This window comes from Ursus americanus, chromosome 2, assembly GCF_024610735.1.
Source record: "Ursus americanus isolate L20-20 chromosome 2, mUrsAme1.1.p, whole genome shotgun sequence".
In the NCBI taxonomy this organism is placed as follows: Eukaryota; Metazoa; Chordata; class Mammalia; order Carnivora; family Ursidae; genus Ursus; species Ursus americanus.
The window spans coordinates 73,841,785-73,867,806 of NC_142128.1; the positions used below are offsets into that span (position 1 = coordinate 73,841,785).

The 26,022-nt window shown below is 38.8% G+C and overlaps 1 protein-coding gene across 6 annotated transcripts in view; it reads left to right on the plus strand.

Moving 5' to 3' along the window:
- The first annotated feature begins 50 nt into the window (after positions 1-50).
- The window catches only part of LOC123785802 (membrane cofactor protein-like), a 38,198-nt gene continuing 12,226 nt past the window's right edge, over positions 51-26,022 (plus strand). For 2 of the 6 annotated variants that reach the window (XM_045787795.2, XM_045787793.2), the window contains exons 1-9: positions 51-302; positions 8,258-8,443; positions 8,827-8,929; positions 13,954-14,048; positions 15,267-15,464; positions 21,176-21,358; positions 21,769-21,813; positions 21,922-21,966; positions 23,084-23,131. In XM_045787795.2, the coding sequence (XP_045643751.1) occupies positions 182-302; positions 8,258-8,443; positions 8,827-8,929; positions 13,954-14,048; positions 15,267-15,464; positions 21,176-21,358; positions 21,769-21,813; positions 21,922-21,966; positions 23,084-23,131 (1,024 nt within the window). In that variant the 5' untranslated portion in view covers positions 51-181. The remainder of the gene's footprint in view (positions 303-8,257; positions 8,444-8,826; positions 8,930-13,953; positions 14,049-15,266; positions 15,465-21,175; positions 21,359-21,768; positions 21,814-21,921; positions 21,967-23,083; positions 23,132-26,022) is intronic. The other 4 variants (XM_045787792.2, XM_045787794.2, XM_087857656.1 and 1 more) reach the window with 4 other exon arrangements.

The following is a 26,022-nucleotide window of genomic DNA, read 5'->3' on the forward strand; positions in this document are numbered from 1 at the left end:
GGTCGCCGTTTGGCCCCGCCTATTTCGGGAAGGCGAGACACTTCCGCCCAAGCCTCGCGCCAGGTCACGCCCCCGCGCCTGGCGCCTGACGCCCGGGTACTGGGGGATTGTTGCGTCTGCTCCCCGGACCTGGGAAGGTGTCGCTTAGCGGGCTCTCAGGCTCCCGCTGGTCTCCTGCAAGATGACGACATCCTGGGCGCCGCGCACAGCCCATCCCTGCCGCCCCAAGAAGCCCTTTTCTGTTTTGTATTGCTTTGGGATCCTTTTGATGGCCTCAGTGCTCCAGATACCCATGCCCTCTGGTAAGAGCCTCGAGAGGGTGTGCGCTGCGGCGGCGAGCTGGAGCGGGTCGGGGAGCGGGCCGAGCGAGCCCAGGGCCTGGGAGCTTTGCTTGGTGGGTCGGGAGCAGGCGCGACGCCGGGGCGGCCCCGGTCGTACTGTGCGGATACCAAGGGGGTGGAGGCTTGCGAGGCGTTGGGCAGCAAGCCCTGCGGGTGTTGGGCGCGGCTGGTGTTTTCCCCGGGCGGAACTGTGACCCGCGCGAACGCTTGCAGCGTGCTTCCGAACAGAGGCACCTGGGGGCTCGGAGCGCGGACCTGGGGCTCGGGGTGACGGTTTAGTCTCCGTGCCCCGTGCGTGTCGCTGTTGCTAGGATCCGCGGTGTGCCTGTGGGGAAGTTTGTCCTGTGTTCCCTGGAGGGATGATGGCCTTGGGGAGAAGGGTGTTGTTTGTGCCGTCCTGGGGGACCCCGGGCTGGGTGTTACAGGGTGTGTGCTTTGCGGAACTGACCCGGCTTGGGGTGTGGGGATGAGGAAGCTCACCATTTGCTTTGCATGGGGGCTGGGAATCGCGTGTGGCTCTGTAGTGCTTGGGTGAGAGTGGGCTCCGGGTGCAAGCATGCTCTGGGCCCCTGGGGCTTAGAGGGTTTGGGAAGGCCACACCTTGCTTCTTGCTTTTTGTACCTAAAGGCAACAGTCTCCTTGTTGGCCAAGATCATATTGGTGTTGGTTTGCAGGGTGTTCCTCTTTCATTTTTTTTTCCTGGACATAGAATCATCTTCCTGTTTCCATCCAAGAGACATTATCCAATTCCATTACCTAATGGCTTTTTGCCATTGTCTTCCTTGTTTTCATAAGGGTGGGTCGTATTTCAGGGGAATTCTGAATTAATCTGAAAAGCATTGGTAGCTTACTGACAAATGAGTATCCTGAGAAATACACGATAAATGATGTCAGTCCCGTTTTCTTTACACCCATTAGCGGAAACCGAAGGCCCCCATCCATTAAATTTGTTTAGTGTTTGACTGAATAAGAATTAGTGCTTATTTCATATATATATATGAAATAAGTATATATATATACATACATATACATATATATATATATATATATATATATATATATATATATATATATATACTGAAAGAGATGGTCTTGTTGTGTAACACACAATGAAGTGACAACCATTTTCAGTACTTCGGTATATTTCTTTCTGTCTTTATCTGCACCTGTGTTTCTCTGCCCAAGTTATTTATAGGGTCCTATTACATATACAATTTGTATGCTGCATTCTTTCCGTAGTAGCATTCATTCAACACATATGGGCCTTCGGTGTGCCAGTTCTGTGCTGGTCCTGAGGATACACTGGTGAGTGATGACAAAACTATCCATTTTTATGATCCTGGTTTCACTATTGATCTGTTGCACTCACACAAATAAAAGCCAAAACTGTTTTGCTCACTTAGAACCCCAGTGCCCGGCACACAGTGGCAGTTGAGAAGTAGTTGCTAAAATTTATTTGGAAGGGCGGACAAATCAAAATATACTATGAACAAATACATTATAACCCACGAGACGTGTTTTGGAGGAAAGGAGCTTGATTCTCTGCTAGCATTTAACATGACTGGGGCAGGGAGAATTTTTCTTACTGAATAGGCCAAACTCTGCCCCCGTGGGGCTTCTGTACTTACTATTCCCTCACACTCGGAGCACTCTTCTCCGGCCCCTTGTCTGTAAGACTCCTTCTTATCCTTCAAGCTCAGCTGAGATGTCACCCGCTCAGGAGGCCCCTCTCTGAACACCCTATCTGAGACAGACACACACTCCAGCTCAAATCCCGCCTGACTGAGCGTCAAGTCACTCTCGCAAAACCGTTTTCTGCTCTCCCCAGTAGAATGCAGAGAGCCGTCTTGTCACACTTGTGGTTCCAGATGTGCAATTTTTTGCCCAGTGTCAACACTCTTGTATAACCATTGAGTACCAGAAAATGAAATATAATAATAAAATACAATTAGGCTGGGACTTAGAGTGCCAGCAAAAATTCCTCCTGCTTCCAGGAGGAAGGATCTGTAAACAGCCGGCCTTAGGATGGCCTTTCTGTGGTGCCTAAGTGAAGTCAGGGGAAGCCGACCTTCAGAGAGGCTCTGTCTTCCACTGGCTGTGATAGAGTCTGCAGGGCTCACAGTACTCTAGTCTTGCTTGTTCCTGATCACCAAAAAGTTCATTTCTGTGTGGGGAGTAGCGTGGGAAGGGGCCAGTGGCAATAAAAAGAAAAGAAAAAAACGTTTTAGAAAGGATCCAGTTTAGATTAGCCTCGGAGCCCACAGTTGAAGGAGACCGTGAATGTCATCTGGAAGAGAGGAAATAAAATGAATAGGGTGCAACCTGGAAGGTAACAAAACTTAGAAATGCAGAAAAGGAAACACAAGGCCAAGTTGAAAGTTCGCAGGATAGGTATGAAATTAGAGAAAGTACAAATGAGCCTCATGATGTCGGGCAGGGAAAATGCAGGACTAGAATACACATGTCAGTTTTGAAGCAGCTCGCAGGCCCAGAAGCAGGTTTGCAAGCAGACAGTGTTGTGCCTGGAGGCTTGCCATCTCAGAGGTGGTTAGTTGTCAGCTGCACACGATGGCGGAAGGGAACATTTGTCCGATTCGGAACCAGTCTCATCCTTCCAGAAGGGGTCTGCTTTTTTGGACAAAACTCACCATCTCCTGCGGTGAGAGGTATCTTTTTTCTGTCTTCTCTTTCTCTCTAATGGACTTAGCCAAGATAGATCCTTAAGTGCTTGCTTACAGGGTAGCTTCTTATTTCCTTCCTCTATGAACTGTAATGCAAAGGGAGCAGTCCTTATCTGGTCAATTGCTAGGTTACCAGAATACTGGGAGGTAGGCAACAGAAGAAATTACTTGGCCAGATCTTTCTCCAGGGCATAGAGTTTCAAGATGATTCTTTTCATTGTTAGATGCATCACAGTATATTCTTCACCGTGGTGTTCCGTTTGACAGCAGTGGTCCTTTGCGGGCCAGATCGTCCTTTTTGGCCCAGCTCCTCTGGCGGACTTACCGTGCTTGGGTGAATGGAGTCAGCCACAGGAGCTATTAAACACAAAAACATGTGGTAGTGACTGAGAGATCCATGCGGAGGACAATCCAAGAGAAGGGGACTGGGCGCTGCCTCCCCGGGACGCACACAGTGCTCCCTAGAGGAGCGGTTGAGTGGATTCAGGCTAGGAAGGCAGGAGTAGAGCAGGGGTTGCAGCTGAGCAGGGAGGGAGGGTGTTCAGAGCAGAGGCAGCAGTGTGATCAGACGCTTAGAGATGGGACATGGCTGGGGGCTTTCAGGGGCTGCGGAGCTACCCGGTGTGGCAGCAGGAGGACAAGGGAGGCAAAGAGAAAGGCCAAAGACTAGAACACAGAGCAAATCTCTGTGAAAAGCAACAGGATAGCCAGGAATGAATAATCCCCATCATTAAAATTCAGACATGATGTTATTATCTGTCCTCTCAGGGCACTTGAGCCCTTTTGTTTGACTTACTAGCACATAGCAAATCTAAACCAGGGTTACTTTAATTTTTTTTTTAAGGATTTATTTATTTATTTATTTGACAGAGAGAGACAGCCAGCGAGAGAGGGAGCACAAGCAGGGGGAGTGGGAGAGGAAGAAGCAGGCTCCCAGTGGAGGAGCCTGACGTTGGGCTCGATCCCAGGACTCTGGGATCACGCCCTGAGCCGAAGGCAGAGGCTTAAGGACTATGCCACCCAGGCGCCTCCAGGGTTACTTTAATTTCTCCAGACTCAGTAGAAGACCATTTCTTGAGGACCCCATGGTGTAAGCGTGGGAGAGTTTCAGATGACCGTGGTGGGGAGCAGTGTTGGTAGTGGAAGCAGGCTGCCTGGCTGCTGGAGATACTGTCTTGGGCAAGTTACTTAACCTACTGTGTCTTAGTTGGGTCATCTGAGAGAGGGGAAATAGTGCCTGACTCATAGAATGAGTATTGAGTATGAAGATAAGTTAAATTGCACTTAGAATAATGGTACAGATAGTGCTGGATGTATGCTACTTCTAAAATTAGTACTACTATCGCCACTATTGTTTTAAGAAACAAGATGTAGAGTCTTTGATTACCATACTTGGGAAAAAATAAAATCCCCATTATTTGGAGTTCTCCTTTGATAATGTTAAAATTCTGTTTCTAGTAATAGCAGCAATGGAGAATGGGCTCAAAATAAAACAAGAAAGCATAAATATTTTGACATGAAAGAAGTCAAATACTCTGATAAAGGGAAGGAGCTGTCATTCAACCAATGACAAAATCTGAAGACAGGCATAAAACAACAAAGAAAAAAATGATGATTTGCTGATATCTCTAGAAGAAGTTGGCTGAACAGAAAAGAATTTGAGTTTTGGTCCAAGAGTGTATGGAACTGGTAACAGCGCTCATTCATCTCTGGCGCTGGGTATTACAAGTGCAGCGAGGTATCACCCATGGTCCTCAGAATCTAACAGTCTCGTAGGGAGTATGAACAGTAACAACTTCGTTGTGGAGTAGTCTGTGGAAGGAATAAATGGGGATCCTGAGGACACTTAACCCAGTTTTTCTTTTTTTTAAGATTTTATTTATTTGTCAGAGAGAGGGGGCACAAGCAGGGAGAGCAGCAGGCAGTGGAGAAGCCGGCTTCCCACTGAGCAAGGAGCCTGATGCAGGGCTTAATCCCAGAACCCTGGGATTATGATTTGAGCCGAAGGTAGACGCTTAACCGACTGAGCCACCCAGGTGTCCCTTAACCCAGTTTTTTAATGAGAGATGTCAAGAGCCACAGAAGTGGCACATCAGCTGAAACTGAAGCATGAGTGGGTAGGAGGGTGGGAGGAATGCAGGGTCTCTGGTCAAAGCTGAAGTTAAATGATGCAGGGAGGTCTGGAGTGCTGATATAATTTAGGTGGTTTAATGGACACTGCCAGGAATTGAATAGGGCTTGAGAATAGGATGCAAGAGTGAGCAGCGTCCTGATAGGGACGGGATTTACAAGTCTGCTAGCCATGATAAGAAGCCTTAGACATTGTCATGAGGGTACTGGGAAGTCACTGAAAGGTATCTGACTTTGAAGAGCTTTGGTCACTGTGTCCTATCAACGTGACTCTGGCAGCAGTGTGAAACATGAAGTGGATGAATGAAATGTGGTGAGGTAGGTAAGGAGGCCTGTTCAGGAACGCTGGTAGCACTCTAGAGAAGAAATGGCAGTGGTTTGAACTGGAGGGAAAGGTAGAATTAGAGAGATGGAACAGGCATTTGAGTTGTGAAGACCATCCGTCATCAACTGAACACCAAAAAATCCCAGATAATCTAATTTAAAATGGGCAGGAGACCTGAATAGACATTTCTCCAAAGAAGACAGACAAATGGCCAAGGGACTCATGAAAAGGTTGCTTAGTATCACTCACTATCAGGGAAATGCAAATCAGAAGCACAATGAGATATCACCTCACACTTGTCAGAATGGGCAAAATCAAAAGCATAAAGCTGTGGGTCAAAAGGCCTCCTTGTCCACTGTTGGTGGGAATTCAAACTAGTACTGCCTCTGTGGAAAACATATGGAGGTTCCTTAGAAATTTAAAGATAGAATTACCATATGATCCTGTAATTGCAGTACTGGGTATTTACCCTAAGAATATGGAAACCCTAATTTGATAGGACATATGTACCCCTATTTTTATTGCAGCATTATTTACAATAGCCAAAATATGGAAGCAACCCAAGGATCTATCAATAGATGAATGGGTAAAGAAGGTATGGCACATATATATAAATACACAATGGATTATTACTTAGCCATGAAAAAGAATGAATCTTGCCATTTGCAGCAACATGGATGGATCCAGAGGGTATAATGCCAAATGAAATAAGTCAATAAGAGAAAGAACAAATGCCATATGATTTCATGCACATAATGGAACTTTTTTTCTTAAGAGAGAAAGCAAGTGGAGGGGTTGGGGCAGAGGGAGAGGGATCGAGACTCTGAAGCAGACTCCACACTAAGCACAGAGCCTGATGCAGGGCTCGATCCCAGGACCCTGAGATCATGACCTGAGCCGAAATCAAGAGTCAGATGCTTAACCACTGAGCCACCAGGAACCCCCATATATGGAATCTAAGAAAAAAAACCAAATGAACAAAGAAAAAAGAGATAAACTAAAAACAGACTCTTAAATATAGAGAACAAACTGGTGGTTACCAGAGGGGAGGTGGGGGGTGATGGGTGATAGGTGAAGGGGATGAAGAACATATTTATTGCGATGATTATTAAGTAATATATAGAATTGTTGAATCACTGTATTGTACACCTGAAAACTAACACAACACTGCATATTAATTATACAGGAATTAAAAATTTAAGAACCCATCTGTCTTGTTTGCTGGGCATTTGTGAGTGTGAAGAATCAAGAGCCCACGCTTTGGCTTCAAAATGTTATATAGATAGCATGTGGGGTATGTGGGGAGGCAGTTGAATGTCTACAGTCGGCACCTGGCTAGAGATCAAGCATGGAGACCAGGATTTGGAAGGCAGCTCTTCTCGTGGTAATGAGGTCATGGGAGAATATACACTCACCCCAGGCATGTGCAGAGTGAAGTAACCAGAGATCCCACAGCAGCCCATTAGGGACATCACATTGTCCAACTGGGCAGAGAAGGAAGGGTAACCAGAGGATAAAAAGCATTCAGTGTTCTGAGCAAGAGAAGCGGTTTTATTGTAAAACAGCGTCATATCGGGCTCAATTATTATAGTGTATAAAGCTTGCAGAGCAAGTTGTAAACTCTGCACATTTTTGAAAGCGTATCTTATAATTGCACACGCAAGGAAAAAGAAATACTTCAAATTATTTGAATGGATAAACCATCCAATCGACATTTCTTTTTCCAGCCAGGTCACTATATATAAAAGTCATATTTGGTATTCTGTCTTCTTTATCTGCTTTCAGGATAGTTACTGAAGTTGAATGCATAAAGCAAGGAATACTTGTATTATTTAATCAGGGGCATGCTGTTACTTGATTTCTTTCTTGGTGGTTCCATGATCTCTAATGATGTTATGCATTTGTATCTAGAATGGAATTACATAGCATTTCTAGGTGAAGAAATGTGGAATCCATTGATCAGCAGAGGAGGATGAAATTATATTTAAAATAATACCCCCAATGGTGACTAACATAATATAATAAAACATCATTAAAAAAAAAAAAAGAAAGTGAACTGCAAAAAAAAAAATAATAATGCCCCCAAAAGCAACATTTTTTTTTCAAGTAAGGCTGTTCATAGTAAATTTTGATATTTAAATGGCATCTGTTCACTTGTGGGAAGCTCGGTTCAATCATATGAAGCGTGAAGTCTTATATGAAAGACTTCAGTGCGTATTTATCTTGATCTATGAACTACATAATGCTTATTTAACAATCACTTGTTACTCTAGCATTTCTGAAGCCGCCACTGCGTACACAGTGCAGTAGAAAAAGAAGACCTGTGATCTCTCCCTCTAGAAACTTGCCTTCCGCAACAAGGAGACCGAGCCTGAAGTGACAAGTTATCATTGGTTTGTTTCAGACTATGGAAGAGTAATCAGAGCAGAGTGCTGTGTACTACAGAAGGCGTTTTAGAGGAGAGGCGAGTGTTGAAATGAATTTAGAAAAAAGTGGGAAAGGATGCTTATCTACATATATTATTAAGACCTAAACCATTATTTTTGTTTCTTCAATTTATTATTGAAAGAAAATTCATCTTATTCCCCAACAAATCAAAACCTAGTAGGGTGCTACTGAAAATAAGCAAGGCCCATCCTCAGCTGCTGTCACCACTTGGGTGGAAGCATGGAAGAATCATTTAAAATCTTGCCAAGGATCTTTCCATTTATTCTGTATTACCCCGGTGGGTGAAAGAGATCAAATACTTCATTTTCGTGTTCTCATTCTTTTATTTCTAGATGCCTGTGATCATCTTCCGAAGTACAGCTCTATGAGGCCAAATGTTACAAAATCCGATTTTAATCCTGGGGACAAAGTATACTTTGAGTGTCGACCAGGATACAGGTTTATTACACCTGGTCGTTCTGTGTTTTCCGTTTGTCAGGATGATAACACGTGGACACCTCTCGAGGAGGCTTGTACAGGTAAGTGTACAAAACTTTTTTTTTTCATTATTCTGGAGATTTCACACATTTTAGGTTGCACACTGCAGTAGTGCAGTGATTGTTTTCTCATGTGAATGTAGGTTTTAGATGGCAATGTAGTTTTTTAGGCTTTGAAAAATCCCCAGGGGATCTTTCTTGGCAATCAGTTAACTGGTTAAATGTGAATCTTAAGTTTGGCCTTATAATAGTCGAAGAAAGAAAATAATACTCTCATGAATTCAGATGAACAATGAGAATTTTTATTTTAATTTAAATGTTTTGGAATTGCTATGAAATATGTTAATTTAAACATTTAAGCATTTGAACGTTTTGAAATGTTTTGAAATTGCTGTGAAACAATGAATTTATAAATTTTCTTTTAGAAAGATTATGTTATCGACCAGGAGAACCCATAAATGGCCGGGTAGTCAGTGTAAATGGATCCTTTTTCTTTGGTTCACAGGCTCTGTATTCTTGTAATGAGGGGTAAGTTGTTCCTTAAGAGGAAATAAGATCAATACTACTAATTCTATTTTTGTTTTGCTTCTCTTAAGCATTCCCATAAAGTTAATTTCATTTTTGTTTTATGTGACAAATCGTACTTATAGCCTAACAAGTATCATTATTGAAACTGAGAAGATGTGTAATTAGTAGAAAGAAATTTCAATTGAAGAAAAGCAAAATTTTATAGTATTTACTATATTCACAATAAATGTATTATAAGCATTAACAATGATGACTTCATTTTTGACAACAAAGTGCACCCTATTTAAAATGACCAACTCTCAAAGTTGAAGTTGGGCTTATAGAAATGGGAGGTCGAATTGCCAGCTGAAGATATTCTTATATTGAGGTAATTCTAAGGTGTTACCATGTCAGAATTCACCTGGTTAGTGTAGACCGTTATGTTGACCTAGATTTGTTAGTTGCATTTTTGTGACTGCTACAAAGGTTAAGTATCTCAAAAAGATACTGAACACTTAAGAATAACAGCCTTTGTTCCACAGAGCTCTTTTAATAATATATATTGGGGATACTGGGCATTTATGAAGAATGTTCACCTTGAGGATAAATGGTATACAATATGGAAATATATCTGATTTTTTTTTTTTTTTTTTTTTTTTTTTGAGAGAGAGAGAGAGACAGAGCATGTGCATGTGAATGGCCAGGGAGAGGGGGCAATAAGAAAGGGAGAAAGAGAATCTTAAGTAGGCTCCGCTCTCAGCGCGCTGAGCCGGCAGCAGGGCTTGATCTGACAACACTGAGATCATGACCTGAGCCCAAATCAAGAGTCAGACGCTTAACGACTGAGCCACTCAGGTGCCCCACATCTGATTTTTTTAATATTGGCTTTGTATCCTGCTACTTTGCTGAATTCATTAATAATGCTACTAACACTTTTGTTCTGGTGGGATCTTTAGCGTTTTCTACAGAGAAGATCACATCATCTGCAAACTGATCATTTTACTTCTTCCTTTCCAGTTTGGATGCTTTGGATGTCTTTTATGTCCTTTTCTTGGCTGACTGGTGTGGCTAGAATTTCCAGTACTGTGTTGAATAGAAATGGTAAAAACAGGCATACTTGACTTTGTCCTCAAAAAGGTTTTCATCATTATGATATTTGCTGTGGGTTTTTCTTGAATGGCCTTTATTATCTTAAGATAGTTTTCTTGTCTTCCTAGTTCATTGAGTATATTTATCATGAAAGAGTATTGAATTTTGTTAAATGCTTTTTCTGCATCACTTGAGATGGTGATGTGGTTTTTGTCCATTCTGCTGATGTGGCATATGACATTGATCATTTTTCATGTTGAACCATCCTTGTATCTCAAGAGTAGATCTCACTTGTTCACGGTTATAATATGCTGCAGAATTTTGTTGTTTAGTATTTTTTGATGGTATTTGCATCATGCAGAAGAGATATTGGTCTGTAACTTTATTTCCTTGTAGTGTCCTTGTTTGGTTTTGGTATCATGTTGATGCTGATCTCATAATGAATTTGGAAGGCTTCGTCTTGAATTTTTTGGAAAAGTTTGAGAAGAATCAGTATTAGTTCTTCTTTCAATGTTTGGTAGAATTCACCCATGAAACGATCAGGTGTAGGGCTTTTCTTTGTTGGAAGAATTATGATTTCTGATTCAATCTCCTTACTAGTTATAAGTCTATTCATATTTGGTGTTTCTTCATGGTTTAGTTTTGGTAGGCTTTGTCTTTCCAGGGATTTGTCTATTTTCTCTGGGTTATCCAATTTGCTGGTGTAAAATTGTTCATAGTACTTTATTATATTTTGTATTTCTGTAGAGTTGATAGTAATGTTCCCACTTAAATTTCTGAGTTCAATAAATTGAGTCTTCTCGCTCTCTTTCTTAGTCCATCTATCTAAAGGTTTGTGAATTCAGTTGATCTTTACAAAGAACGAACATTTGGTTTCATTGATTTTCTGTATTGTAGTTTCTCTATTTTATTTATTTCCTCTTTAATCTTTAGTACTTACTTCCTTCTGCTAGCTTTGGGTTTAGTTTTACTTTTTCTACTACTTTTAGTTGTAACGTTTGATTGTTGATTTCAGATCTTTCATTTTTTAAAGTAAGCCTTTATAGTCATAAATCTGCCCCTTGGCACTACTTTCATTGCCTCCCATAAGTTTTGGTATGCTGCGTTTTCATTTTCATTCACCTGAAAGTATTTTCTAATTTCCCTTTGATTTCTTTGTTGATCCGTTGGTTGTTTAAAAGCATGTTGTTTATTTTTCACAATTTTGTGAATTTTCCAATTTTCCTTTTAATATTGGTTTCTAACTTCATCCTATTGTGGCCAGAGAAGATACTTTGTATGATATCTATCTTTTAAAATCTATTGATTAATTAATATTAATTTGTGGTCTAACATAATTATCTTATTATTCATTGTATAATTATGTTATTAATAACATTAATTTATCTTGTTAATTTGTGGCCTAGCATATGGTCTGCCCTGGAAAGCGTCCCATATGCACTTGAGAGGAACATATATTTTGTTGTTGTTGGGTAGAATGCTCTGTATATGTCTGCCGTCTCTTTGTTTTTTTGTGTTGTTGAAGTCGTCTATTTCCTTATCTTCTTTCTCATTGTCCTTTCCACTCTTGTGAGTTGGGTATTGAAGTCTCCAACTATTAGTATAGAAATACCTATTATGAGAAATGTTAGTCCCCCCTTTAATTCTGTCAGTTTTTGCTTCATATATATTTATGTCATGGTATTAGATATATAATTGTATATTCTTTCAGTATTTAACCCTTACTAATATAATGTCCTTATTTGTTTCCTATAATCGTTTTTGATTTAAAGTCTTATTTTGTCTGAAGTATAGCCACCCCTGCTCTCTTTTGGTTACTATTTGTGTGGAATATCTTTTTCCATCCGTTCAGTTTCAACCTGTATGTGTCTTTGAAGCTTAAGAGAGTCTCTGGTAGATACTGTATAGCTGGATGATGTGTTTTTATCCATTTTGCTGATCTCTGTCTTTTGATTGGAGAGCTTAATCCATTTACATTTAAAGTAATTACTGACAAGGAGAAATTTCTGAAATTGTGCTATTTTTTTCTATATTCCTTATAGCTTTTTATGTCCCTCATTTCCTGTATTACTCTTTTATTTTGTGTGTAGTTGATGTTTGTAGTGAAATGTTTGAATTCCTCTCTCATTTCCTTTTGTGTATATTCTGTAGCTATTTTGTTCGTAGTTACCATGGGGACTAAATTAACATCCTAGAGTCCTAGCACCCCAGTTTGAACTTCAGTAAATTACAAAACTGTTCATTTACAGCTTTATCCCCACCCCTTCTGGTTGTTGATGTCATACTGATCTCTACACTAATAATTGTAATACTAACTTCAACACTAAGAAGTTATTTTCTTCTAAAAGATTACTGTCTTAAATCACATAGAAAACAATTTTACTTACAATTACCATTGTTACAATAATACTAGCTTTTATAATTGCCCGGGTATTTCCCTTTAGTGAGATCTTTATTTATCCACACAGCTTCAGGTTACTTTCTAGTGTCCATTCATTTGACCTTGCAGACTCCCTTGGACATTTTGAAGTCTAATGTCACAGACTCCCTCAGATTTTTTTTTTTTTTTTTTTAACTGGGGAAATCCTAATTGTTCCCTCACTTTTAAAGCACCGTTTGGCTGGATAGAGGAATTTTGTGTGTCAGACTTTTTTTTTCTTTTTTTAAATTTTTTATTATGTTAGTCACCATACAGTACATCCTTAGTTTTTGATGTACTGTTCTATGATTCATTATTTGCGTATAACACTCATTGCTTCATGCAGTATGTGCCCTCCTTAATACCCATCACCGGCCCAGCCCAATCCCCTACCCACCTCCCCTCTGAAGCCCTCAGTTTGTTTCCCAGAGTCCATAGTCTGTCGTGGTTTAGCTCCCCTTCTGTTTACCCCCCCTTCATTCTTCCCTCCCTTCTCCTACTGTTCTCCCTGCTATTTCTTATGAAAAAACCAGACTCTTTTTTTTTTTTTTAACATCATTATAAATCTTTTAATGGTTCTAGACTTGAAATTTCAGCCTGAAGTTCTGTTAGTTCTGGACTTGACTTCTAACCATTGACATTTTTTTTTCTTTTAACACTTTAAATATTCAGTCAGCCCACTGTCTTCTGGCCTCCAAGTTCCAGGTGTGAAATCTACTGATAATCTTATTTAGGATCCCTTGTAGGTGATGATTCACTTTGGTCTTCCAGCTTTCGAGCTTCTCTTGGTCTTTTGAAAGTTTGATTATTATGTGTCTTAGTGTGGGTCTTTGAGTTCATCTTACTTAGAGTTTTTGAGTATTTTAGATATTTATATTCACATCTTTCATCAAATTTGGGAAGTTTCCAGCCATTTTCTTCAAATATTCTCTGTGCCCTTTCTGTCTTCTTCTGAGAGTCTTACAGTATATATCTTGGTCTGCTTATTGGTGTCCCAACAGTCCCTTCGATTGTGTACTTTTCTTCAGGTTTTTCTCTTTTTGCTCAGTAATTTCCAGTTTGCCAGTTCTTTCTTCATGCTCAAATCTGTATTTAATTCCCCTAGTCAAGCCCCACATTGGGCTCCCTGCCCAGCAGGGAGTCTGCTTCTCCCTCTGTATCTCTCCCCAGCTTATGCTCTCTCTCTTTCAAATAAATAAATAAAATCTTAAAAAAAAAAAAAAAAGAAAGAAAAGGAAGGCGGGAGCATAGACATAGAAGTGAATGTGTAAGGTGATTGCTGGCGATAGCAAAGTGGCCAGACTGACAGATAGGACAGATTTATTTAGACATCTTTGCTCCAGACCAATGTATATTTAAATGCAGAAACTCTTTATTTGGTTTGATTACAGATGTGGTTACCATTCTCATTATATGTCACTTAAAGAACTTCCTCCTACTACAGTAGCATAGAGAAACAACCATGTAAAAATTTTTTTCATTATTATATACATCTTGTTAATTGCTGAAGAGTTCAGTAACTTTTTCTTTTCTTTAGTTTTCGATTAATTGGAAAAAGAATTCTATATTGTGAACTTTCTAGTATTGATGGAAAAAGTATGGTCTGGAGTGATGATCCCCCACTATGTATAAGTAAGTATATTCTTCCGTTAGAATCTAGAGCACTAGATCTTAAAATTTTGTTGCTGGGATCCCTTTATGCTTTAAAATTAGAAACCACAAAGCGCTTTTCTTGCTGTGGGTTATGTCTATTGTAGTCATTATATTGGAATTAAAACAGAGAAGTTTTTAAAATAAATATTTATTAATTCACTTTTAAGAACTGTAAGCTCAATGCATGTTAATATATGCCACATATTTTTTTAATAAAAAAGCAGAATTTTCCAAAGGAAGGAGAATAGTGGCACTGTTTCACAATTCGGCAGATCTCTTCAAAATCTTGCCTAAAGGAAGATGTCTGGATTCAGTTTGTTGTGTTATCACACAATTTGTAGTATCTGGATAATTTCACCATAGACTCATAAGGATGAAAGTGAAAACAGACAATAATATCTTGATGCTATGAACTACCGATTTAGTGAATGGATATACAGTTGACCCTTCAGCAACACAAATTTTTAACTGTGCAGGTCCACTTATTTGTGGTTTTTTTAACTGTACAGTACTGTAAATGTATTTTCTCTTTATGATTTTCTTAATAAAACTGTCTTTTCTCTAGCTTATTTTATTGTAAGAATATAGTATATAATACATATAACATACAGAATTTGTGTTAATCATTTCTTTATGTTCTTGGTAAGGCTTCTAGTCAATAGTAGGCTATTAGTAGTTAAGTTCTGGGGGAGTCGAAAGATAAATGGGGAGTTTCAACTGTGCAGAGGATCAGTTTTAACCCCTTCATTGTTCAAGTGTCAAGTGTATTTATAAATTATAAAGCATTTCTCAGCTAGCACTGAGTTTTATTTTTAATCACAAGCATATTTTTTCCTTAAGTTGTCAGCATCTCTCCCTCTTTTTTTAAAGATTTTATTTGTAAATTGTCAGCATCTCTTATAATTAGAACTTAAAATGGCTTTCCAGATAAGCATAGGTATTTCATATAGGTATCTTATATAGGTATTTAAGAAAATAAATTGTATTAAAGTTCACAGTTAAAGTACATTACTGGTTTAAATTTGGGATAATACATTTTCTCACAGAATCTTTTTTTCTAAATGGATATTGGAGTTACAGCTAGCTTGTAGAAATCATGTGTTAATGAATTTATTTAAGGCATCTCATAGGACTTCACTAATGCTCTCGTAATCTTTTCTTTCCGTGTCCTTTTTTTTCTTTTTTTCACTTTTTAAGAGATACTGTGTAAACCACCTGAAAAAATACCAAATGGAAGATATACCAGTAGCGAGAAGGAGGAATTTGAATATAATGAAGTGGTAACTTACAGTTGTAATCCTTCGAGTGGGTCAGATGAATATTCACTTATTGGAGAGAGCAGGCTTATTTGTTCTGGTGATGGTGTATGGAGTAGTAACCCTCCTCAGTGTAAAGGTAATATTTCCATTTCTTTCCTTCCTCGTTTGTAAATATTTTGGAAACACTTGGTAAATACTTACCTATAAGTAAACAAAACAGCCACAGGTACTTGCTCTTCCCATTAAATTGGTTTCTAATTTAATTTTTTTTAAGATTTATTTATTTATTTGGGGGGGAGAGAGAGAGAATCTCTAGCAGACTCCCCACTGAGCGGGGGAACCCGTCGCAGGGTTCGATCTCACCACCCATGAGATCACAACCTGAGCCGAAATCAAGAGTCAGACACTTAACCAACTGAGCCACCCAGGTGCCCCTAATTTAGTTGAATGTAGGTCCCAGTGATTCAAAAGTAGTTCTAGTTATAGAACTCCCCCAGCTCTTACCCTACATGTTCTTGGCATTCTAATTAACACATTGTGAATTCCTCCTGTGTGCATGCATGAGTTAGGAATTTTTTCTTTGGAAACATCAAAGGACTCAGCATACACTGGCTTAAAAATAAGGTTTATTTTGTTTTACAAGAAGTCTGAGAGTTCTAGCTACAGGAACTGGTAGAGCAAATTGTAAAAGACTAACCCTCTCACAAATAAGAATGGTAAACTCTGGACAAAACATATTTTAAAAATAATGTGTAAGGCTCTAGAGAGTGGCCAAAACCAGGGAGACTCTGAAGGGGATTTGACCTTGGAAGAAGGACCACTGAATGACAGCAGTATATTTACTCTATTCAGGTGCATGAGGAACAAATTCTACACAATACAATAGTTTAAAATTTTTTTCAAAATCGGAATTTAGAGTATAATATCAGATCACAATGGAATGAATGTAGAAGGCAAAGATATCTATAGAAGCCCCAAATATTTGAAAATTATGCAAGACACTTGTGATTAATCGATGAGTCAAGGGAGAAGTCACAAGGAAAATGAGAAAGTGTTTTGAATTGAATAAAAATGAAAAACACAACATATCAAAATGTCACCATTTGTGGGATACAGCCAAAGCATTGCTCAGAAAGATATTACCAGCCTGAAATACTTTCTATTAGAAAAAGAGAAAAGTCTCAAACCCATGATCCAAGCTTCCACCTTAAGAAACTAAAAGAGGAGAAGTTAAGCTCAATACCTGGAAACAGGAGGAAACAATAAAGGTGGAAATGAATGAAATTCAAAAGAGAAAAAAATGGAGAGAACCAGTGAAACCAACCTGTGGCTCGTGGAGAAGATTGATAAAATGAATAAACCTCCTTAGCCAGACTGACAAAAAAAGAAGATACAAATGGCCAATATCAAGAATGAAAAAGAGAACATCACTAAATATCTTGCAGGCATTTAAAAGATAATAAGGGAACAACTCTATGCCTATAAATTTGACAACTTAAACCTTCTCACAAAGAGAACTGTTTAGGTCCTATGTCCTCACTGGGGAATTCTACCAAGTATGAAGGAATGAATAATAACAGTTCTGCACAGACTTTTCAAGAAAATACAAGAGAAGGAATATTTCTCAGCTCATTTTATGAGGACAGCATTATCCTGATATTAAAACCAAGCAAAAACCTCGCAAGAAAATTACAAACAATATCCATAATGAACATGGAATCAAAACTTCTTAAAATGTTAACAAATCAAATTCTCTCATATACAAAAATAAGAATACACCATAATCAGGTAAGATTTATTCTATAAATACAAGGTTGATTCAAATTCAAAAATTTACCAGTATAATTTATCATATCAAGACCCTATATAGAAGGGGAAAAAAAAACCCACATGATATCTTAATAGATGTTAAAAAAAAAAAAAAGCAATTGACAAGTCATCATCTTTTCATGATAACATTTCTCAGCAAACTAGGAATCAAACAACACTATCTGAACCTGATAAAAATGCCACAGCTAGCATTATATTTAATGATGAAAGACTAATTTATTCCCCCTAAGGTAAGAACAAGACAAGCATGTCTACTGTCACCACTGTATTCAGCATTGTATTGTATTCAACATTCAGCAAGTGATAGAAACAGGAACACACTGGAAAGGAAGAAATAAAATATACCATATTCACTCATGAGATGATTAGGTAGAAGATTTGAAAGACTGAAGTTTTAGCAAGGTTGCAAGACACAAGATCGATGTACAGAAATCAACTGTAGGTCTACATACTGGCAATAAACCATAAGAAACAAAATTTCGAAGTACCATTTACAACTTCAAACTTGTATAAATATTTGTGTATAAATCTAACAAACGTGTAGGATTTGAATGGCTAAAAACAGCTAAATACTTAAAGAAGATCTTAATAAATAGAAATTCATAACATGAATTAGAACACTCAGTATAACAAAGATGTCAGTTCTCCATAACTGATCTATAAATTCACAATCCCAACAAAAATCCCAGCAGAATTTTCTATATAAATTGACAAGCTGAATCTAAAATTAATATGAAAAGACAAATGAAGCAAAACATTCAAAGCACTTTTGAAAAAAATTAGAAGTCTCATTCTTCCTGGTCTCAGGACTTAATTATAAAACATAGTATAAAGCATATAATCGAAACAGTGTGATATTGTTGAAAGGGTAGCCATATAGAGCAATGGAACAGAATAGAGAGTCCAGAAATAAACCCTTCCAGGTGTGTCTAGGTGATCTTATTACAGTTGTACAAACAGTTCAGTGGAAAAAATGATAAAAGGACAGGCATAATTGGACATGCGTTTTCAAAAATACCAAAAAGAACCCTTAACTCATGTTAGTACAATACAAAAATGTTTACTGAAAATGGATAATAGCCTTAAATGTAAAACCTAAAACTATTATTAAAGTTTTACTAGAAAACATAGAAAATGTTCATGACTTAGCCAAAGATTTAAATACAACCGTAAAAGCATGATCCTTTAAAGAAGAAAAAAATTAACGAAATAGACTTTTTAAAAGTTCAGTATGTCTGCTCTCACAAGACACTGTTAAAATAATTTTTTAAAATGAGCCATGGACTGGAGAAAAAATACTTGGAAAGCACATACCTGATATCTACAACATGTAAAGAACTCTTAAAACACAATAACAAGGGACACTTGGGTGGCTTTGTTAGATAAGCCTCTGCCTTCAGCTCAGGTCATGATCCTAGGGTCCTGGGATTGAGTCCCACATTGGGTTCCTTGCTCAGTGGGGAGCCTGCTCCTCCCTCTGCCTGCAGGTACCCCTGCTTGTGCTCTCTTTCTCTATCTCTCTGGCAAATCAATAAGTAAAATCTTTAAAAAAACCCGAAAAACCCACAATAATAATAAAACAGCTCAGTTTTTTTTTTTAATGGGCAAAATATTGAATACAACTATTTCATCAAAGAAGCTATACGGATGGCAAAAAGTACATGAGAAGTTGTTCAATGTCATTAGCAATTACAGAAATGTAATTGAAACCACAGTGAGATACCACTAGATATCTACTAGAGTGGCTGAAATTAAAACTAAGACCAAAAGCTAAAAACACCATATACCACTAAAGATCTGGAACAGTTGTAACTTTTATACACTTTCTGTAAGAATCTAAAGTATATGACCTCTTGGCAACATAGTTTGGTGATTTCTTATAAAGTTAAGCATACTCTTCACATACAGCTCATCAATCCAAGTAAAATGAAAAATGCTCACATAGAAACCTGGGTGAGAATATCCAGCTGCCTTACTTTAAATCACCGCAGATTGGGAACAACCCACTTGTCCTTCTACTGGTGAATGGATAAACAACTGTGGTACATCCACTTGGTGGAATACAACTCAGCAATGAAAAGGAGTGAGCTCTAATCCATGCAGCAACAGGACTGAATCTCAAATGCATTATGCTAAGTGAAAGAAGCCATACTCGGAGGCTGTGATCCCATTATGACATTCTGGAAAAGCAACTGTAGAGAGAGAGAAAACAGATCAGTGTTTGGCTGGTTGGTGAAGGTGGTTGCAGGGGTGGGGAGGGTTGATTACAGAGTGGCATGAGGACATGTTGGGGGGTAATGGAACTTTTCTGTGTCTTTATTGTGGTGATTACATGATTATTTGCATTTGTCAGACCTAATACAGCTGTGTACCTAAAAGGGTGAGTTTTACTGTATGTGAATTGGGTCTAGCAAACATAAAGCCATTAGTGCAGTTAACAGCAGTTTAGCACAAGAGCGAAAAAAATCGGTGAACCTGAAGTCAGGAGACTATGATTGGAAAGGAAATATTAGAAAGAGAGAGACTCACAGACCTGTGGAAGAGTAGCAAGAAGCCGAACATACATGCTGTTGGAGCTTCAGAAAGAGAGGAGAAGGAACAGGATAGACAATGGTTTGAATCAATATTGGCCACAAATTATCCACATTTGTCCCAAAACAATAACCTCACAGAACCAAGGAAGCCAGTGACCCCAGCAGGATAAATACGTTGTTTTCATTTACCAAGAAACCCCCACTGAGCTAAAGGCATCAGGGTGAAACTACTGAAAACAAGAGGTGTGCAAGGAAAAGCAGTCAGAGAGGGAAGCATAAACACAGGTGGTACTGTCCTGCCCCCCCCCCCCGAGTAAGAGTGACAGCCGACTTGTCCTGAGAACAGTGGAGACTGGAAGACAGTGTCTGCTAGTGTGCTGGAAAAACGCCAAAACCCTTCATCTAGAATTCTCCGTCAAGGAGAAATCTTTCAAAACTGATGGTGAGGAAATGAAGCGTTTGGAGATAAACCCAAGCCTGGAGAACTTGTCGCCAGCTGACCTGCACTATAGGAATTGCTACCGGAAGTTCCTCAGGCTGAAGGGAAATGACAGCTGATGGAAAGTCAGAATCCCTGGGAACAGAGGAAGAGCAGTCCTCTGGTTGAAAAGGGTATCCACTCCCTGGCCCTTATCTCTTGCTCAGATTTCATGTCCAGAGATGTTCTGTTGTACTCACTGCCCAGCCCTGTGGTTTTGGTTTTTGTTTCCAAATTCTCCCCAGCCCGTTCATCGATCCTGAAATCACTCTCTCAGGTCCTGACCAGTAGTTCACTTGTTAAGAGGTAGAGTAGAATGGGAAATAGCAGAATCTGCTGGTATGAGGCTAACTTGTATTTCAGGCCTGTGTGCTCATATAGTGGTTTACAGCATAAAATGTGTTGTTTGATCCCTGGGTTGCAGGCCAAGATGTTTGGAAAACGCTGCCCTAACTCCATTGGCCTTTCCATTAGTTGAACATCCCCGTTTGTGTATGTTGTTGCTGAGAACTTCCTTTTTGCCTGTCTTTGCATGGCTACGTGCTTTTGAACTTCTAAGTTTGAGCTCAAGTATTACCTTCTCAGAAGGGTGTTTCCCACCTTTCTAGAAAAGCAGAGTACTGCAATCAGTGTCAGCATGACCTTTACAAAAATCCCTAGAGCAAAGGAGGATCAAAAGTTGCTCTTGTACTTACCCCAAATTTGTATGTGGCGGTCAGGCCTTTCTCAAACCTCGTCAGTAATGGGAAAAAATGTAGGAAAGCCAATAGACCGTAATGCTAGTCTTTTCTAGGTGGATAAACATTATTAGATTTCTCTAAATCTGTTTCCCCGGAGTTAAAATGTTCATATGTATACAGGTTTCTTGGGTGTTTTTTTGTTTTAACACCTTGCCTTTCATTCCTTGTATATTTCTTCCTTCTGGAACTTATTACCTTGTACTATTTTTTCTGCTCCTATGTTAAAGCAGCTTTCCATTAATTCTGGACTTTCTTTACATTTCAGTTGTCAGATGTCCATTTCCAGACCCTGAAAATGGACAACTGGTGTCAGGGTTTAGAAGAAAATATTACTACCGAGCAACAGTCGAATTTGAATGCTCACCGGGTTTTTACCACGAGGGCACGAACATAGCCGTCTGTGGCAGTAACAGTACTTGGGAGCCTGCCAAGCCAAAGTGTCTTAAAGGTACAATGGGTATCATTTTCCTTCTTGTCTTTTTTTTTTTTTTAATTTTGTTTCTTCGGTATTAAATATCAGTGATGCCAAATAGTTAAATAGAAGCAATTATAGTATTAACTCTGTGTTGTATTCATTTCCCTGACAGATGTATGACAAAATTCACAAAAGAATTCTGCTGTTTTAATTTTATATGTTTTCATAGGGTCTTTGCATGTTAGGTATGTCACAGAGGTATATAAATTTCTCTTGTTTGGCTTTTTTTATGTGCAAAAATGAACAGTAGCCATTTTTCAGAAAATTGAAGCGTGGGAATTTTTACCTAAATAAGTCAAGAATGGAAAGCATACTTCATATAAATGAAAAGAAAGCAATAATTCCCAGGTGGCTGATCGAGTCTACGTTATTTTTTTTTCCAGTGCTGATTCCTGTCAGTACCAGTCCTCCGATTTTGAATCATACAGGTTTAGTAACTTTCTGCTTGTATTTTCCAAAAATCTTTTAAATTCCTGGTGCACATGCCAGCAGTAACTCCCAGTCATCTGATACATCTACATTATTTTGTTTTCCAGTGACGACTCTTCCCAGTACAAAACCTCCAATTCCGAGTGTCCCAGGTTTAGTACCTTCCTGCTTATATTTTTCAAAATCATCTCCATCTCTAATGATTTACACGCATTCATCATGTTCAGTAATGAAAGGAGGAAGAGCAGACTGATAGTCATTTTTACGTTGTTAATGCTTCTAGAACTATTTGCCGTAGCATACAGATAGAAACAAGTATGTAAACGTGGGCAAGTCATGGGCACTTTAACTGTGTATGTATTTGTAAGATGGTTTTAATGCCTCCCCCGTGAGCGATGGTAAACTTTTCACGGGCTTCATTCACAACAGCACTGCGCTTCGCATATGGGGAGCTCCTAAGGGTAGCTCATGTGACATCGCTCAAATGAATACTAGTGAAGAGGAAGGTCTTTGTCTTCTGTTTTTAATGAATATAGTTTCTGGGTCTTTTACTTTGCTGTTTTATTCCTTGTAAAAGTGGTCTTTTGGGTCCTTCAGGATGTCTTCCTGGTCCAGGCCTGTGTTTCAGTTGTTGGTCTGCTACCAGTTTAGTTTGGGTATTGGTGTTGGTGTTGGTGTTGGTGTTGGTTTTGTTTTGTTTTATTTTTGTAGCACAGTTTAAGCTGGACATTTCTGCTATCTCCAGAATAAGACCTGTATTTCCATTCCCCACCCCCACCAAACTCTTTGCCTCATACAATTATTGTTTTCTTTTTACTGGGCATTTTTCTTCAGCAATAGAAAGTAAATTTCATAGGCACTGAAAGGCAGGAATAGTTCTTATTCATTGAAATGAAGTGGGGGATTTCTTGCGGGTTCTGCTGATAAGCTACTGTGCTTAAGAACTGAAGGGTTATTTTGCTGTGGTTGGAAGGAAATATCTTCCAGATTTCAGAGTTGCTATGTCTGAACTCCATTACTTATATGATTTATTGTCAGTTAACTTCTGGGATTTCCGTTTTAAAATACAAAGCTGTAGCGAACATTGGTATGCATACGTTCTGATGTACTTGTGCAAATAGACATTGAGGTTAAATTCCCAGAAATAGAATTACAAAGTTTAAAAGGTAAGTATTTTTCACCTTGAGAAATAATCTTTTTAAAATCAAAATTAAATCCATAATTTTTTATTGATAAAGTTGGTGAATTGAAACAAACTAATTTTTTCAGAATCCGAGCCTCCTCACACGACTACGCCTCCGAGTTCAAGTCCTCCAGGTTCAGCAACTCTTTATCCTTTTTTTAACACTGGGGTGCCCGGTGGCTTAGTTGGTTGGACGTCTGCCTTCCGTGCAGGTCGTGATCTCAGGGTCCTGAGACTGAGCCGTGTCCAGCTTCCTGCTCAGGGGGAATCTGCCACTCCGCCTGCTTGTGCACCTGCTCGCGCTCTCTCTCTCTCTCTCTGTGTCAAATGAATAAATAAAATCTTTGAAAAAAAAAAAAGCTTTAAAAGGCGATGAATTCAAAATGATGTCATACATTAATTTGCGTTTCCTTAATTATCAGTGAAGATGAACTTTCTTGGGTCTACTTGATCTATTCGTGTCCTTTGCTCATTTTTCTATTAGGTTTCTACGGTATTTTTCTTATTGATTTCCTCAGAACTCATAAATGAAAGCCCTGTTAACGTGAAGGGAACAGTTTTTTCTAAGTATTTTTCCTTTGCCTTAATTTTACTAGTCATATTTCTTTTAAGATTTTTATACTATTGGATATAGACTGCTTTTTATAGTTTTAATGTATAAGTATATGAATATAAGTTTATAAAATTTCACACGTTACCAAAGTATACGGAATAGAAGATGGGTTCTTACTGTCTTTCTCTAGTCCATTCCCTGAGTTAATCACATAATAGTTTAGGGTGTCTTTTTATCTATTTCTGTACATAAGCATCCTTTTCTGTGTAGTTAGACATTTTTTGGTGTTTTTTTTCTTCATTCTTGAATAAAAATGGCATGCTGTTCATATTTTTCTGAAACTTGCACTTTTTCCACTTCCTGGATTAGGGTTGTATTCAGATTTATTATATCCCATGTTTTTTAATGGTGACTTTAAGATATGCTACAGTTTAGGGGCGCCTGGGTGGCTCAGTCAGTTAAGTGTCTACCTTCAGCTCAGGTCATGATCCCGGAGTCCCGGGATCAAGTCCCGCATTGGGCTCCCTGCTCAGCAGGGAGTCTGCTTCTCTCTCGGCTTCTCGCCCTGCTTGTGCTCTCTCACTCTCTCTCAAATAATAAGTAAAATAAAATCTTAAAAAAAAAAAAGATACGCCGCAGTTTATATAAACTATTCTCCTGTCAGGGGCCTTTTATATGTGTAGAGGTTTTATATTAACAGGTAGTTGGGTGTATTGACCTTTTCCCTACTGGCTGTGTGTGTTTTGTCTTTTTTATAAAGACTTTTGATCTTCCCCATGCTGAAATATATCATCATTTCAACCGTGTGTTCTGATTGCATCCTTTGCATTTAAGTTGTTGGTGCATCTGAAATTCCTTGTGGTATATGGAGTGAGATAGGGTTCCTCTACCCCCACCCACCCCCTCCCAGTGGTGAAGTAGGGACAGCTGTTGATTAGGTTGTCCTCTAGCCAACTATTTCAGGTACCAATTTTTATTATATATTAAATTCATGGGTGTTCTAGTTATTCTTCTGTTCCCTTGAACTCTGCATTCCTGTGCCAGCACCAAATCATTTTTTTTTTGCTTTAGTACTTTTTTTTTTTTTTTACTATAGTATAGTATAGTATAGTTTGATAGCTGGCAGAACACTTCCTTTTCAGAAATGTTTAGACTGTTTTGTATGTTAATTTTTTTCAAGATTTTATTTATTTATTTGAGAGAGCGAGCGGGTAGGGGGACTAGCAGAGGGAGAGGGACAAGCAGACTCCCCACTGAGCGCAGAGCCCAGCGTGGGGCTTGATCTCACCATCCTGAGATCATGACCTGAGCCGAAATCAAGAGTCAGATGCTTAACTGACTGAGCCACCCAGGTACCCTTGTGTGTTAATTTCTCTAAATAAACTTCTATTACCATTTTAACCATTTTAAATGTACATTTCGGTGGCATTAAATACATTCACATTATTTGCAAGCATCACTAGTATCTGTATCTCCAAAATGTTTTCATCATCTCACATTGAATCTTTACACCTATTAAACAACTCTCCATCTCTCCGTCCTTCCCCGGCTCTCCCCACCCACAGCGGTGGCAACCACTATTCTACTTTCTGTCTCTATGAATTGGACTATTCCAAGTACCTCATAGAAGTGGAATCATTTCTGGCTTATTTCAGTTAGCATAATGTTTTCCAGTTTCATCCATCTTGTAGCACATATGAGAACTTACTCTTTTTCTGGCTGAGTAATATTCTGTTGTATTACGTACCACATTTTGTTTATTCATTCATCTGTTGATAGACACTTGGGTCATTTCTACCTTTTGGCTATTCTGAATATTACTCTGAATATTAGCATTGGAATAACTGAGGCTCTGTTTTCAGTTTTGGCGGTACATATGCCTAGGGATAGAATTGCTGGGTTATATGGTAATTCTTTGTTTACTTTTCTGAGGGACAGCCATACTGGCTTCCACAGTGGCTGCCTATGTTATAGTCTCACCAGTGATACACAAAGATTCCAATTTCCCCACCTCTTTGTCAACGCTTGCTCTTTTCCAGTTTTTGATAATAGCCATCCTAATACACATGAAATAGTATCTCATTGTGGGGGAGGGGTTGTTTTGTTTTGTTTTGCCTTTTTTTTTTTTTTTTTTTTTGGAGCCCAATGTGGGGCTTGAACTCAAGACCCTGAGACCAAGACCTGAGCTGAGATCAAGAGTCAGAAGCTTAACCTACTGAGCCAGCCAGGCACCCCCTCATTGTGGTTTTTATTTGCATTTCCCTAATGATTAGTGGATTAGTCATCTTTTCATGTGCTTATTGGTCTTTTGCAGATCTTTGGAGAAATGTCTATTCAAGTCCTTTGCCCATTTTTTAATTGGCTTGTTTTTTGCTGTTGACTCTTAGGAGTTCATTATGTATTTTGTATATTAGTGCCTTATTAGATAAGGTGTTTGGTTTGCAGATGTTTTCTCTCACTCTATACAGTGTC